Source organism: Gadus macrocephalus, chromosome 19 (assembly GCF_031168955.1).
Source record: "Gadus macrocephalus chromosome 19, ASM3116895v1".
NCBI classification, from domain to species: Eukaryota; Metazoa; Chordata; class Actinopteri; order Gadiformes; family Gadidae; genus Gadus; species Gadus macrocephalus.
Genome location: NC_082400.1, coordinates 10,230,371 through 10,245,040, shown reverse-complemented (window position 1 = coordinate 10,245,040; position 14,670 = coordinate 10,230,371). Strand labels below are relative to the sequence as shown.

General features: G+C 45.0%; 3 protein-coding genes across 3 annotated transcripts; 1 reads left to right on the top strand and 2 right to left on the bottom strand.

Moving 5' to 3' along the window:
- Positions 1-57: 57 nt before the first annotated feature.
- On the bottom strand, positions 58-6,115 carry nudcd3 (NudC domain containing 3). Its single transcript, XM_060038085.1, has 6 exons — positions 5,751-6,115; positions 5,286-5,596; positions 2,420-2,552; positions 1,751-1,894; positions 1,089-1,277; positions 58-569 (listed from the first exon to the last, which is right to left on the bottom strand). The coding sequence occupies exons 1-6, from the start codon at positions 5,946-5,948 to the stop codon at positions 459-461; spliced, it is 1,086 nt and encodes a 361-aa protein (XP_059894068.1). The 5' UTR covers positions 5,949-6,115; the 3' UTR covers positions 58-458.
- Positions 6,116-6,138: 23 nt separating this feature from the next.
- Positions 6,139-8,592, top strand: mrps24 (mitochondrial ribosomal protein S24). Its single transcript, XM_060038087.1, has 4 exons — positions 6,139-6,348; positions 6,771-6,848; positions 7,066-7,177; positions 7,707-8,592. The coding sequence occupies exons 1-4, from the start codon at positions 6,307-6,309 to the stop codon at positions 7,988-7,990; spliced, it is 516 nt and encodes a 171-aa protein (XP_059894070.1). The 5' UTR covers positions 6,139-6,306; the 3' UTR covers positions 7,991-8,592.
- On the bottom strand, positions 8,431-14,373 carry gnsb (glucosamine (N-acetyl)-6-sulfatase (Sanfilippo disease IIID), b). Its single transcript, XM_060038076.1, has 13 exons — positions 14,073-14,373; positions 13,833-13,892; positions 13,491-13,694; positions 12,764-12,829; positions 12,118-12,216; positions 11,216-11,383; positions 10,690-10,772; positions 10,473-10,591; positions 10,216-10,319; positions 10,033-10,128; positions 9,705-9,815; positions 9,513-9,620; positions 8,431-9,324 (listed from the first exon to the last, which is right to left on the bottom strand). The coding sequence occupies exons 1-13, from the start codon at positions 14,361-14,363 to the stop codon at positions 9,145-9,147; spliced, it is 1,689 nt and encodes a 562-aa protein (XP_059894059.1). The 5' UTR covers positions 14,364-14,373; the 3' UTR covers positions 8,431-9,144.
- Between the last annotated feature and the right edge of the window lie 297 nt (positions 14,374-14,670).

Here is a 14,670-nt window from a genome sequence, read left to right as displayed (position 1 = left end):
GGGTGACTGAAACCTCTAACCTAACATGCTCAAATTACCATCAGAGTGGAAACGATCCATTTTATTCATAACCATTTAATATTTTCACACAACTTTTACACAAAGAAGCCAAAAACGAATAGGCAGAAAGGCAAACCAACACATGAATTCAACCATCGACTCAATCCTCCAACAGTGGATAAATAAGTTCAATATTCTAACTGTCAAACTTTTTGGGATAACATTTGAGCTTTCCGGTGAGCAAGAGAGAGGCTCCATTAAAAACGCATTTAAAAATCAGTAGGACATTTTTAAAGCCAGGCACTGAAGTTCTCATCCAGGCACGGCTCTCATACCTCGTCCCTCACACCTTGTTTTGTTCTTAATCCCCCCCTTCTCTCCCCAACCCGTGCCCTGAAATAGCAACAGTTTGTAAGTAACCCCCTCGCTGTCCGCGCGGGGGGGGGGGAGCGTTTGATTTAGAACTGCACCGCGCTGGGGGGGATGTCGAACATGGTGGGGTCGAACTGCTGCCCCCGGAACGGCGAGCCCTCAGCGTCCCACCCCTTCTTCAGCATGTCGTGCACCTTCTGCGGGGACAAAAAAGAAACACACTTTTGAGGACCGCAGGGAGTACATGAGAGGTCCACTGAGTTTATGCGCCTCTGGAACCGAGGAAGGCCACGATTGAAGCGCAATACCGACCCCAACCTCACTCCACGACGGAAATGACTTCCTTTCCGTCTGCTCCCCTCATGAATAGACCCGCTATGGACTATGGCGTCACGTCGCTTTGTCACCTTAGCATCCCCTCAAAGGCTAAAGGCTCAGGATTATATTCCTCTGCCAATTTATAAGCTACTCGTTTAGCAGACTCTTTCAAAATCAGATACATTTAGGAGCAGCTAAGGGTTGAGCTTCTTGCGCACGGATAACAACAAGGATTTGGATATTGAGGATCCGACCTACGTAACACTTGCACTCAGAACACCCGAGTAGCCAGGACAGAATCCTGCAGGAATTTCTATTTCATTTGCGAACACGTCACATTGCGGACCGAACCAACTGCCCATGGGTTCAGAGCCAGACGGGGGGCTTGGGGAACGTACCATCTCGTGGCTCTGGGGCTTCCCTTGGAGCTTCTGGTGGTAGTCGAAGGAGAGCCGGTCCAGGACGGCGTGCTCCTCCTCGTCCACCGACGCCATGCCACGCTCCCGGTTGATCTGGTTAATGTCGATCTCCTTCTCGCCTTTCAGCACCGCATTCCACCACACCTCCCCGACCTTACTGAGAGACAGCTGGCATGGGAGAGGAACGCTGGGAGTTAGTTTGGTATTGGCAATCAGGGCACAGATCTGGTGATAAAATTTGGTTGGCAACTAGAGTGTATTTTGTGTGTGTGTGTGTGTGTGTGTGTGTGTGTGTGTGTGTGTGTGTGTGTGTGTGTGTGTGTGTGTGTGTGTGTGTGTGTGTGTGTGTGTGTGTGTGTGTGTGTGTGTGTGTGTGTGTCTCTCTCTCCCTGTATGGGTGTGTGTGTGTGTGTGCGTGTCTCTCTCCCTGTGTGTGCGTGTCTCTCCCTGTACCTGTGTGCGTACGTGTGTGTGTGTGTCTCTCCCTGTACGGGTGTGTGTGTGTGCGCGAGTCTCTCCCTGTACGCGTGTGCGTGGCTCTCCCTGATTGTGCGTGTCTTTGCATGTGTCTCTGTCTGTCGCTGCGTCGTGTGCGGGCGTCAATGTGTGCGGTTGTGTCGGTGCGCGTGTGCGGCACGCACCACCACACAGCGCCCTGGTTCAAGGCTCCACAGGGAGTTCTCCGTGTTGATCTTGTGCGGCAGTTCTCCCTCCATCAGCACTTGTTCCTCGGCGCCGTCCCGTACACACACGCGCACGCTGCCGGGCAGCAGGTTCACCAACACCTGGGGACGGCAGGGGAGACTCAGGCCAAGTCCACACACACACACACGAGGCCGGATGACTGCCAACGCTGCGTTCTTGGGTCAATGTGTTTTCCGTCCACACGGGCGTTCTCTAGGCAGACTCTTTAAATCTTCCTCGTAGTTTTCAAATCTTCGAAAGCCATCTATACTAAAGATTTTGCATGTACCTGTGTAGAGCACTTGGCTTTCCTATGATCACTGGTTCCAGTGGCCATTTTACGTCATTGATTTCCAAAATATACCCGTCTACACAAAAAAACGAATTAAAGATTTACAGATATGTCTATGTTGGAGTTCGTTTTCAAAGAGCTCTCTTTTCTGTGGTGGAAAAACACTTAAATGTTCCTTAAGTGTATCCATTTGTCCCTCGTAACAGACATGGCCTTAAGCGTCTTCATCACAAACACAGTCGGTTGTTTTTATGCAATGAAAGTGTTTCTTTCATGCCGAGTGAGCTGAAGAGAGAACAGCTGGCGACAGCTGGTGGTGAGGTTTTGTGTTTACCTGTCTGCCCTTGACAACCGTCTTGGAGACGAACACGCGGATCTCCACGTCCGTGTAGTCCTGGGACCAGCTGTAGTTTTCCCTTGTGGCTCCATTGTAGCTGTCTGGGTCTGCCTGGTACTGGGTCTGACTCCTGAAGCGCTCACGCACACACACACACACACACACAAAATTGAATTTGTTAATAGCCAAATTAATTGTGTACATCATGTCAACTGTTTTTGTTTGCAAAAACAAGTTATTGTCCTATGGTCTTTATTGTAAAACACCAGCTGATATTAAGGCCCAAGATCGATGAGGCCAATATATATCTATATATTATATTTGTAAATGCTAGAGCCCAAGATAAAGTTGCCACTAGCACTAGCAGCGAAGCTAACGTCGGCGCAAGCAGTTCACCGTAGGAGATGTTGCAAGTGCAAATTATACAAAATTATGGGCTGCAATGTACAACTCCCCCCTGTGTGTTCGTTGTAATCAGGCTGTTCTGCAATCAACCCTGCCCGTTACCAACTGCGAGGGCGAGAGATCCTTGTCTCCACTTAAAGGAGTTAAGCACTAACTCTGGACAACTATGAGACAGAAGTGGCAGTCCGCACCCTCCCTGATGGTCATTGAATCCAAACTAATCAAGGGAATTGACTGAGGATTTTACGACTTTGCCTGCACAAAGTCAAGAAAGAAGATGTTTTGCTAAAGGTGAGGCTTATTTAGCCTTATATCGGGCCAATTATCTGCCTCCAAGGTTGATTGGATATTTGTGGAACGGTTTTCTCTTTTAACTGGTTGCTCAGTTAATGATGCTTATAAAGTCTGTGTATGATTTAGGGATGTTAACCGATGACCGTTTGACCGATGGTTGACCGTATCAACATTAACCGATCAATCTTGTCGCTTGGCGGTTAAAAAAAAAATTGGGGTCAGTTTGGACTGTGGAGTGTGTGTTGGTTTCACTTCACACAAAAAGATGATCAGATGAGGTGACTCATTGGAAGTTGGACGGACACCACCTCTCTAGCCCACTGTTTAATTTCTCCTCAAGCCTTAATTATTCCCGCATGCGAGCGGCGGAGAATATGATCTCTAAATTATTATGGACAGTAGACTAAACGCTATAAGACTACATTTAGCCATCTCATTCCAAGACCTTTTGTGTGACCTAAGAAGTGAAAAAAAGTATCCCTCAAACTCAATTTCTCAGTCTCCTCCAAACTAAACAAGTGGCATCTCTTCGGAGCTGTCATTTTCTTAAATGAGCCGCGGCAATGTTTCAAATGGGCTCCCAAGGCTGCCCTATTCCGATTGGCCCCTGGTGAATCCCGCGCAGGGTCTCAACGAGGTCCACGCCATCTCAGACCATTGTGGGCGTTCGAGCCCGCTCTCTACACACGGTCAACTTGCAGTAAGCATGCCTCATGTTTCAATTCAAACACAGGTCGTACCACGGTTAGAGCCACTGCCTCTCACTCGGAGTGTGTGTGTGTGTGTGTGTGAGTCTGTGGCAGAACGGGAGCGAGATAAGCAGAGTTACGAAATATCAGCCGGCTGGCGCGGCTCGAAATGGCTGTTATATCAGATAGCACATTTTAATCTGATCGGTTAACGGGTTTCGATCGGTTAGCCGGTTTCAACCGTCTAATGAGGCTCGGTGGTCGGTCACGATACCTAGTATGAATGCATGTATTTCAGTATCAGTTTAAGTATGGCATTTGTAGGCCCATGTCTATCTATGTTGACTTTTTTATTTGTTGGGCACATCCCTTTTTCACGTCTAAAACCGGAGGAGGGGGGCAGGGTGGTCACCCTAGGGCCTACACGGTGTTAATTCGGGCCTAGGTGGGACAATGGCCAACAGAGATAAAAAGCTTATTTCAGAGTGTAACATTCTATAAGGAAACCTATCTTTTATTCATTTGACGCAGAAGATCACATCTTAGGATTGTTCAGGCATTTTCTGTGTTCTCTGCAGAAGCTGTCATGTTAAATCATTATCTGAATTGGATCACCCAACTTATTTCATTTAATTTAGCTTTCATCAACAAATGAGATTGTTTGTTGATGTGTTCAGTACGTTTAATTATTCGGTTCAGTTTGTATGTCATACAGGGAAGGGCAGAGAGTGATGACACACATAAAATACACTGTACTTTTATATCTGCACACTGGGTTAGCAGTGATGCATCCGAGTTAGATGACCAGTGGCCGGTGTTTCAGTTCAAGTCGTGACCGTGTTAACTGGTGACCCTCAGCCGAATGCTTCGCTTGTTGTCGTGGCTAAACCAGATGTTGGAAATCGGGACCAGACACGTAGCTGTCCTTGCGAATGCCTCTTTGATTTGTTGTTCATTTTTGGAGTGTAATTGGAAGAAATTTGTCACGTAGAACCGTTCTAAGCCGAAATAAATGGAAAATTAATGTTTAAAATATGATACATTGCGGGATTCGAATTCATACCATTGTGGGGAAAAAATATAACAAACCGCAATTCCATTCCATTGTGCCGTTGACCCACTAGGGAAATATCCGCCGTAGTATATTAAAATTCACAAATTCTTCTTGAAAACACAGATCAACTTGTGACCCTACTATCCATGTTGTTAAGACCATGCATTGATCACGTTTCCAAAAAATAAGACGCCTTTACATCCAGTTAATCAAAACCTAATGTTTCCCCCCACTGCTTGGGGTCACATTTTATTGAATAACTAATCAAAGAGGCATTCGCAAGGACAGCTACGTGTCTGGTACCGATTTCCAACATCTGGCGTAGCCACGACAACAAGCGAAGCATTCGGCTTACCAGTTAACACGGTCACGACTTGAACTGAAACCCCGGTCGTGCTGTGTGTTTATGAATACTACTCACGTTGCTGAAGCCGGGTCTGTGTTTGAAGCCTCTGCCTTGGCATCTTGGGACGGCTGGGGAGGACCACCAGCAGTAGCCTGTGGACTCGTGTCGGGTTGAGAGGAGCATGCAGAAGATGGCTCTGGTTCTGAGGAAGACTTCTCTACTCGGACTGCTTCTGTGTTTGGTTCAGCGTTGTCCTGCTGTGGTACTGACTCCACCAACACCTCCTGCTCTACGGGAGGCGGTGCTTTGGGTTCTTCTTTCTGTTTAAGCTCCTTCAGTCGCCTATCTCTGCCCTGTTCCGAGAGCCGTTCGAAGCTCTTAAACGCCTGCAAAGGGAACCATCAGACAACCATCAAGTGTGACTATTAAGTCCATGTTTTGTAAATTTGCCAACAATCTGAATGAACTGTCAAAACAAAAACCCTCTGTAGTAATCACATAGTTAGTCATATCGTCTACGTTCATAGTTTACGTCAATACCTTCTGAACCATCTTCTCTGCGATGCCGGGAGGGAAGCCCATTCGGTCGTTGGGACATGACAGCAGGCGGTAGAAGTCAGTTTTGCGGTACAAAAAGCCGAAGTAGACCTGTAGGAAGTCCTGAACGTTGCCGACGTGCTGCAGGATCCCCAGCAGCGCGTGGTCGTACATCTCTGTCATCTCGACGGGAGAAGACATCTTCACGGTGTTCGACGGAGTACGTCCTGATTACTTATCAATGTGTTTTCGTTTATAATTATCCGTTGTTCAGGCAGACAGGAGCGTGGACGAACGTGCAGAATGTTTAGATTTTGCACATCCGGTTGGTATGCTTCGAGAACGGTCCGTCAACAAATGTTTCTCCCCACAACAGTTCCCCATAACAAATCCTCAATCCTATAAAATAACAGTGAATGCAATATCATTTTAAAACAAAATTAACGTCAAAGTAAAACACGCTTTTTCAAAAGAATACACATCTGTCTTAATGAATACGTATCATATTATAAAATTCTTCCCATAATAATCCAAGTGAGTTGTTGAGGGTCGGGGGAACATGGCGGCGTCCTTGAGCAGCAGTCCGTGTGCGATGATGTTGGTAAGAAATGTGACTTTACTCTTTGGAATGGGTGTATGTTGTATATATTCTAGCAAACTATATATGCTGTGAATACAAATGTTGATCTGTTGATTTAATAAAAGAAAATAGCGGACTCGTGACGGACTAGTCCACAGAATAGTCTAGCTAACGTTAATTGAAACTCACTTCTTATCAAGAATGGATACAAAACTGAAAGATAACGTTAATATCCCAAGAAGGTTTCGTTCAGCATCTGATTTAATATAAATACACGTGAGCAGTTTCCTCTGTTTCTCTCTTTCTCTTTCAAAACCACACATGTTGGTAGGCTACTTTGTTTTAAAGGCTCAAAACGGGCTGTCAGAATCAAACATGGCAATTATAGGTAGTATTGTATGATTGATCGATGTGGTGTTTCACCATCTCCCTTCCTCTCCCAGAGGTCTTTAGTGAAGTCCGGTACCGTATGGAACAACTTGGGTGCTAGGGGCCTTCATGTGACTGCTGTACAGTGCAAGGTAACGAGTTCATATACTTCAATAATGAATCTTTGTCAACGTCAGTGAAACCTCTCATAAGAAGAAAAACATAAACTCATGAATTGTGTCATAGTGACATGCACGTTGGTCAACACTGCAAATTATTTTAGTCAGCTGTTGAAACAACTCCATAAAATGTATTACATTTATGTTTGGCTGTTTTGTTCAAGAACGTCTGTTTCTCCTCAATATGAAGAACCATGCGGCTCGTATCCGTGTGGGGAAAGGAGACAGAGGCGTGACCTACGAGCAGGCCCTGCACCCCCACCACATCGGACACCGCAAAGGGTGGCTCTCCCAGCACCCCTGTACGTCTCGGCTCACACTAGCCCACTGTGCTCATTGAGTTGTTTTACACAAGTGTTTGTTTAACATGCTATAGAAAAGGCCAACATCATTGGGTTGATCATTTTAAAAGTAAACAAGAAAATTAATTATTGAAGCATAGGGCTCAACCCTTACCCGCTCCTGAAGGACATATCTTAAAGGAGGATTATTTCATCAGGTGCGAGTGTGACTAGCCGTTACAAGCCGTCTTGAAAATTTGCCTCTTCTGACATCAAGTGGGCATGTCCACCTAGATGTATGACAGATAGATGAGCAACGTTTGCTACGGTCCACTGGGTAGGCAGGTAGACTGATCTATCCAGCACGCATCTAGATGGACACGCTCATTTGTGATATCAGAAGTGGCAGAATTTAAAAACGGCTTGTAACGGCTAATCACACTCAGACTTGGTGGTATAATATGTCACCTTAAATCACTTTGGATAGGGCATCTGCCAAACAGCAAAATAAAGTTAATGTGCATAAATATGTTCTTCCTTACCTTTCCAGGTAATCTCAAAGGAGAGGAGGGTGCGGCCGACCGAGCATTAGAAGACGTGTTCATCAGACGCTTCATGTTCGGAACGTTCCACGGTTGCCTTGCCAACGAGGTCGTCATCAAGAGGCGGGGCAACCTGCTCATTGTGTGCGCGCTGATGCTGCAGAAACTCCCACCGCAGAAGTTCTACTTTCTGACGGGCTATACGGAGTCATTGCTATCCCACTTCTACAAATGTCCAGTTAAACTAGAGATCCAGACGCTACAGAAACAGGCAGTGTACAAATACTTGTGAAAGTGTATTTTTTTTGTTTTGTTTGTGGTGTTTTTGCAGTAGTTAATAAACTGAATATCTTGATGTTTAAATCTTTTGTTTGGCATTTGACAGAAGTTTAATTTTGCGACATTACATAATCCCATGCAGCGATTCTATACATTAACCAATGTTTACAACATCAGGGGTGTTGAAAGAGATGCTCCTATTGAAAGAAACTAGACATCACTTCCTGTGCGTCCATAGGGTTTTAGTTTGGTCAATGTGGAAGACTGTTAAACATTATACACCCCATCACACAATCTATATAAAGATAGTTTTAATGAGTTCAAGGGTAATGAGAAGGTTGATAAAGTATTCTAGAAACAAACATTCTAAACTAAACGTCAATAATTCAAAAGGTATAGCATTTTCAATGTATTCTTTCACAACTCACTCGTGTTTGAATAATGAACTATAGACACAGTTACGTTATTTAATGTCAATTCACAGTCCAGGCCTTTGAAGTGCTTCAGTACATAAGGTAAAGAACGATTAAAATTACCTCAATAGTAAAAAAAAAAGGTTACATAAACAACATGGAAATTATCAGCAATATGTGTCTATCATCTCTCTTAGGTAAATATCAGACAGGATAGAATAGAATAGAAAGCTAGGATGTTTGACTTTTCACACCCTGTAAAATAAACTTCTGTAACTAGGCAAATACAGTCGTTGTGGACTTCTTATTATCTGAACATTGTTAAACAATAGAGAAGGAGTGCAATATATCTGCAATTAGTGCAACAGTACACAGTTCACTTTTTCAGTTGGAAAAGACTCAACAGTTCATGTAGGACAAAAGGTTGAGGCCCATAAGCAGTAGTTCTATCGAGCACTAGAAGTTAAGTTAGACACATCGTGTGTCATTTAAAAGGGCCCCTAACATATCTGATGTTGATTAACCATAACATAATCTACCTTATAATGACATCACGTGGGAGTGGGAGTGTTATAATGGATCGATCAGCCTACCAGTTCCTAAAGTCCCACTGTGTAGGCTGGTAAGTCATACTTTGTTTGGGATATGGCTTGCGATGGCTAATCAACGTCCAACCTGTTTGTATGGGGCCCTTTAACATCAACCAATGATAGCCCTACCGTTGTTAATCCCTTTTTGCATCCATTTGGTGCCGTTATTTGGTTGTCGTTTGACACAAACCATTGATACCGTTGTCATGGCAGCTACTACCTGCACAAGACTGGAGCTTGATCAGATGTTGGTTCATGGCTTGCAGGAGTGCTGGGTCCACCTTCTTAACGATGTTCACTAGCTGGCTCAAGTCTGATGTCAAATTGTACACCTCCACAAAGGACTGAGAAATATTGGAAAGGTAAAACACACAGAAACAGGATTTATTCATTGTGAAATGCAAATGGTTTAGCGAGCTAGCAACTACTCATAATTCATGATAAGCAAGCTGGCTTGTCAAACACACAAAAACAAGCTTAATGTGTTTTGGTTGAACATGATATTTGAAAGGAGAGGTTTTATCGTACGAACTTCATTGTCCGAAAACTCGCAGTACTGCAAGTTGATTCCAACGAGTGTCCTGACGCATGCGTAGGTGTTGTTGTAGGAGTCCTCACAGACGCAGTTGGGAAGACAGTGCTAGATCACAGATTCATACGTTAGTTACTCATCGACATCAATACAGAGATGAACAATGCTGATGAGTTGGACGTTTGGACTCACAGAGAGGCCACGACCGAGTTTGGGACAAGCAGGGTCCGGTACTGGGGAACCTTCTCCTGTGTGTTCAACCAGGAAACAAGACCGGGCGGGGCCGCTCCTCAAGGATGGGGCCTAACGGAATAACATCATTTAAACGAGTCCTGTGTTATTCAAACACTTTAAACCTAGGCGTCTTGCAGTGATTTCTGATGCATGTCAATAAGCAGCAGATGGAAGGTTAGGTAGCTTGATCAATGATGCCTACAGGTATGCTGCAGCCATCGGTGATCAACCTCGGTACATTATCAGCTGGGAGACAACGTCCGTTTAAACCAACAGAAAAACTGACCATCTGAGAGAGGAAAGACTGGCCGTCCATTATTGGCAAATCGGAGCCCGATATGTCCAGGATGGTGGGAGCCAGGTCAATGTTCAATACTGGTGCCTATGAGATTGGGGGTCTCAAATCAACTCAAATTGAACCACTGAAAGGACCATCCACATTTTTTAATAAAATCAGAGTAGCCGGTACCTTCACTATTTGTTTGGGTGCGATGCCTGGACCTCGCACCATGAGGGGAACCCGGATGTCAAACTCGTACAGCTGCCTCTTATCAATGGGCAGGGAGAACTGACCTGTAATGACAAAAGCAAACGCTTACAGAGCCAACAAAAACAAATCAATCAGTTACAGTACAAGGGTCCGGCACTAATTTTTTCTGATTGGCTGAGATTATTTCAGACCATATCTCCCGGCTTGGTGTTGAAGAATCAATAGCCCAGTCAAACCTGCGTGGAAGCCGTTATCCGAGGCGTAGAAGATGTAAGTATTATTGAGTTCCTTCGAGTCTTCCAGTTTCTTCACCAGCTTTTCCACCATATCATCTACTGATAGGAGAGTTTGCCACCTGCACAACACAATATTTTGATGGGTGTTTGTTTACACACTTGTATCACAAAATGTATCTTCTGTGGAGTTATCGTTATTTTGAAGTACAAAGTGCACCTCTTCCTGTACGCATCATCCAGGAAGTCCATCGAGCTGCCGGCCATGGGGTTAGCGGGCTGTCGCAGCAACCAGTGTTTGTCCTGAAACAAACGTTTACACATCCATATCCATTTTAGTACTAAGGAAACATTCAGCAGATCAACACTTTATCCAAAATTACTTGCATGATATTTTTGTTCAGACACTTGTCATTATTGAGCAGGGGGTTTATATGGGATTTAAATGGGTTATAGGGCATTTAAATCGTTATAGGGCATTAGGCGGTCTACCTGTAGGATGCCTACAAGTAGACTGCAGACAAAGGTCTTTTCACCTAGCAGCCATATCGATTAATGGCCACCCAGGTAGCATTAAGAATGTATTTTCATTGAGTTGTCATGGTTCCCTGAACCAGTCTACCATTATTTTCCCACCACACAAACAAAGCAGCATTAACCTGTTCTATCAAAAAAAAAAAACAGCCAAGCGGGAAACCCCCCCGTTTGGCTTTGGCTGAGTGTTCTCGACCTGATCCATGGCTTACCTTCCCCGGCTTGTTGAAGCTGCCATCGCGAGGAGCCTTGACATCGCCGAACTCCTTCTGGTACTGGGGCGCGGCGGTCCAGGGGGCGTGGGCGGCAGGCGGGGACAGCATCATGAAGAACGGCTGCCCGGGGATCCTCTTATCCAGGAACTCAAGGGACCGGTTCAACTGGAGCACAGGAGCACAGGAACAGCAGTCCATATATCATGTTTTAGTGCATAGCCAGGTCAATCGTTTATACAGTTGTCTGCTATTATAATTAAATTGACATTCGCACAAACAAGCCGAACGTGTGACATGACAACTCATTTGCATAATGTGCTGACCATCTCAATTGGATGAATCTGATGACAATGAAAACAGCAAGGCATCGTGGAATATAGTGCAGCAATACGTGTTGTTAACTTATTTTAGGGTGGATTATGGGTACAAAGAAGAGCAATATATAGTGATCCAGATACAATTTCGGGCAACACTGCAAAATGGTGAAAAGTATACTAATTTGAACTCAGCACAGGTTTAACCTATAGAAATGCATGTGGATTTCCACATGTAAAAGTGTGTTGGTCATACAGAAGGGTTTAACAAGCATGAACTCTGATCTTGGCATGCAAAACGATATGCCAACGGCAGGTTTTCGAAAAAAAGCTGGTATAACAGAAACCCATGACACATCCAGAATAAATAGGGAGGGCTTTGCATCAGATAAGGTTTTAAAAAATTGCTTCTGAAATAGTAAAAAAATAACATTGTTCCAACATGTCACAAAACAACAATTGAAAAAATATTCATTAAAAATGACCAAGGTCCCCCCTTGGGTTGGGAGTGATCAGGTGAAACCCTCCCATATAAAACTTTATGATTCAACAATTTTCCCTCAAGGATCGAGATAACAAACTTACTATGAGATCTGTGAAGTAATCCTTCTCATAGCTGTCTCCATGCTTCTCTTCCTTACCGTTGACTGAAAGACTGTAGTTGTAGTACTTGGTGTCTCCAACCTGAAGTCACAACACAATAAGTACATGACATTTTAATAACTGATGCCGCTGAAGATGCTTTCCCATTTAGTCTTCATCTAACAAATTTAAGGTCATTAAGGAGCAGATAGGGGTTGGACAGTGACCATTTACAGTTCATTGAGGAGCAGGTAGGGGTTAGACAGTAATAATATACAGGTCATAAGAGAGCAGGTAGGGGTTAGACAGTGATAATATACAGGTCATAAGAGAGCAGGTAGGGGTTAGAGAGTGATCCCATACAGGTCATAAGGGGGCAGGTAGGGGTTAGACAGTGTTAATATACAGGTCATAAGGGGGCAGGTAGGGGTTAGACAGTGCTCATAAGGAGCGGATAGGGTTAGGGCATCTTGCTTTAGGAGGCCAACAGGCAGACTGAGGACATTGGAGAAGGAACCCAGACCCTTCAGACTTGGACCCTGTACTGCCTGTCTGTCTGTCTGTCTGTCTGTCTGTCTGCCTGCCTGCCTGTCTGTCTGTCTGTCTGTCTGTCTGTCTGTCTGTCTGTCTGTCTGTCCGTCTGTCTCACCAGTGCGTGCCAGAGGTCCCATCCGGGTGGAACGTGCGCAAACTCGCCAGCCTCCTTGGTTCCATACTAAAACAAGAAGAAGACACAGAAGATGGTCAGAATTTACCCACGGCATATTTCCTTAATGTCTGTATGTTGACTCACTTTTCATTGCAGTAGTTGAACTACAGTAAACTATGAACCTAGTGCACCACAGTGCCGCCATAACTTTTGGAGATTACACTTTCTCCACAGACCAACTGATTTAGGAGAGGGAAGAATGCCGGTTGACTGAGCTGTGGTTGGTGGATCTTAATAATTTTTTACCTTGGAGGACAATTGCTAGAGGACTATCTGGAAGATTGGGAAGACAAGACTGCAGTGGCACAACAATCTGTACAAGTTACAGCAGCGTCTTGGAGGAAGACAGAACTGAAACTCCGCCAAAAACTGACACCATCATTCTGCTCTAAGTGCTTCTTTTATATAGAGTAGAGAGTTTTCATATACAGTATATATGCATATTGAACAGCAACCCCACCTGTGAGGTCAACAGTCCATGTGTAAATATTAATATTAATTCAGTCCCCATGCATAATTTATCATTGCATTATCTTTTAACTAATTAAGTGTGTGTGTGTGTGTGTGTGTGTGTGTGTGTGTGTGTGTGTGTGTGTGTGTGTGTGTGTGTGTGTGTGTGTGTGTGTGTGTGTGTGTGTGTGTGTGTGTGTGTGTGTGTGTGTGTTACCTGCTCCAGGTACTTCCCCGCGAAGAACGTGCGGTACTTCCGTTTGCTGAGGTAGACGGGGAGCGCCAGGGCCTCCGGGCCTTTCTGCCACAGAGGACTTGAGCAGTTGCCAGCCAGAGAGTCGTTCCTCACGGCGTGGTTGTGGGGGTAGTTACCCGTCAAAATACTGCTTCTGCTGGGACAGCCAAGCGCCGTGGCTGTATACTATCCGACAGACGTGGCAGAGTAGAGAAGACAGGACGAAATCAACGAGTCATTATTTTTAAGAAGCAGAAAGTAGCCTTATTGCGGGACATTTGACAACCGTATATGCAGCAGGTTGTAACAGAGGCTTGTACCCACAGCGTTTGAAAACGTCGCCCCCGCATCTCCTATCAGCAGTTTGGTTTTCTTCATCGGGGTCTGCAGAATGCACAAGGCGCTCACTTCTTCAACAACTAATGTGTAAAATGTGTTCATGTCACCGCAATAAAAACAAAATTGGTTTTATATTTTTGGTGTAGCTATTGAGGTATATCGACCAACTTTATTTCGAAACGTACCTCCTTATTTTTTGACACAATAGACATAAAAAAAACTCACCATTCCCCCCAATTCAACATCCTGGTCGTCAGAGAGGATCAGGACGATGTTGCTCGCTCCGCACGCTGCGTACCTGACGTTACAGGTAAACAGCACGAGGAGAAGGCTCACAGCTGGACACAGGCTACTCCCGGTCTGAGCATGTCTGGGCGGAGGTGTTCCCTCTGAATAGGCCATTTGAAGTATTGGGACTGTTGGACCAGACAGCCTGCTACTCGGTTGTGAAAAGTTGTGTTTTCTGCTTGTAAAGTCCAATCTCTCGCCCAGCGCACTGATTGAGCAAGTTGACATCTCGGGGGTGGGGACTCTCCGTGGTCATATGATCACATAGGTGTGTGTGTGTGTGTGTGTGTGTGTGTGTGTGTGTGTGTGTGTGTGTGTGTGTGTGTGTGTGTGTGTGTGTGTGTGTGTGTGTGTGTGTGTGTGTGTGTGTGTGTGTGTGTGTGTGTGTGTGTGTGTGTGTGTGTGTGTGTGTGTGTGTGTGTGTGTGTGTGTGTGTGTGTGTGTGTGTGTGTGTGTGTGTGTGTGTGTGTGTGTGTGTGTGTGTGTGTGTGTGTGTGTGTGTGTGTGTGTGTGTGTGTAAAACTACGCGCGTGGT

Bases quoted from the DNA above. Each gene is read 5' to 3' on its own strand.
- mrps24 (XM_060038087.1), top strand. From the start codon at position 6,307: ATGGCGGCGTCCTTGAGCAGCAGTCCGTGTGCGATGATGTTG. The intron at 6,849-7,065 runs GTAACGAGTTCA...CTCAATATGAAG, and splicing joins TGACTGCTGTACAGTGCAAG to AACCATGCGGCTCGTATCCG. The intron at 7,178-7,706 runs GTACGTCTCGGC...TTACCTTTCCAG, and splicing joins GTGGCTCTCCCAGCACCCCT to GTAATCTCAAAGGAGAGGAG.
- nudcd3 (XM_060038085.1), bottom strand. From the start codon at position 5,948: ATGTCTTCTCCCGTCGAGATGACAGAGATGTACGACCACGCGCTGCTG. The intron at 1,895-2,419 runs GTAAACACAAAA...TGCCGTCCCCAG, and splicing joins CGGTTGTCAAGGGCAGACAG to GTGTTGGTGAACCTGCTGCC. The intron at 1,278-1,750 runs GTGCGTGCCGCA...CTCCCATGCCAG, and splicing joins AACCAGGGCGCTGTGTGGTG to CTGTCTCTCAGTAAGGTCGG.
- gnsb (XM_060038076.1), bottom strand. From the start codon at position 14,363: ATGTCAACTTGCTCAATCAGTGCGCTGGGCGAGAGATTGGACTTTACA. The intron at 12,217-12,763 runs GTGAGACAGACG...TTGTGACTTCAG, and splicing joins GGGACCTCTGGCACGCACTG to GTTGGAGACACCAAGTACTA. The intron at 9,325-9,512 runs GTTCGTACGATA...AATATTTCTCAG, and splicing joins GCGAGTTTTCGGACAATGAA to TCCTTTGTGGAGGTGTACAA.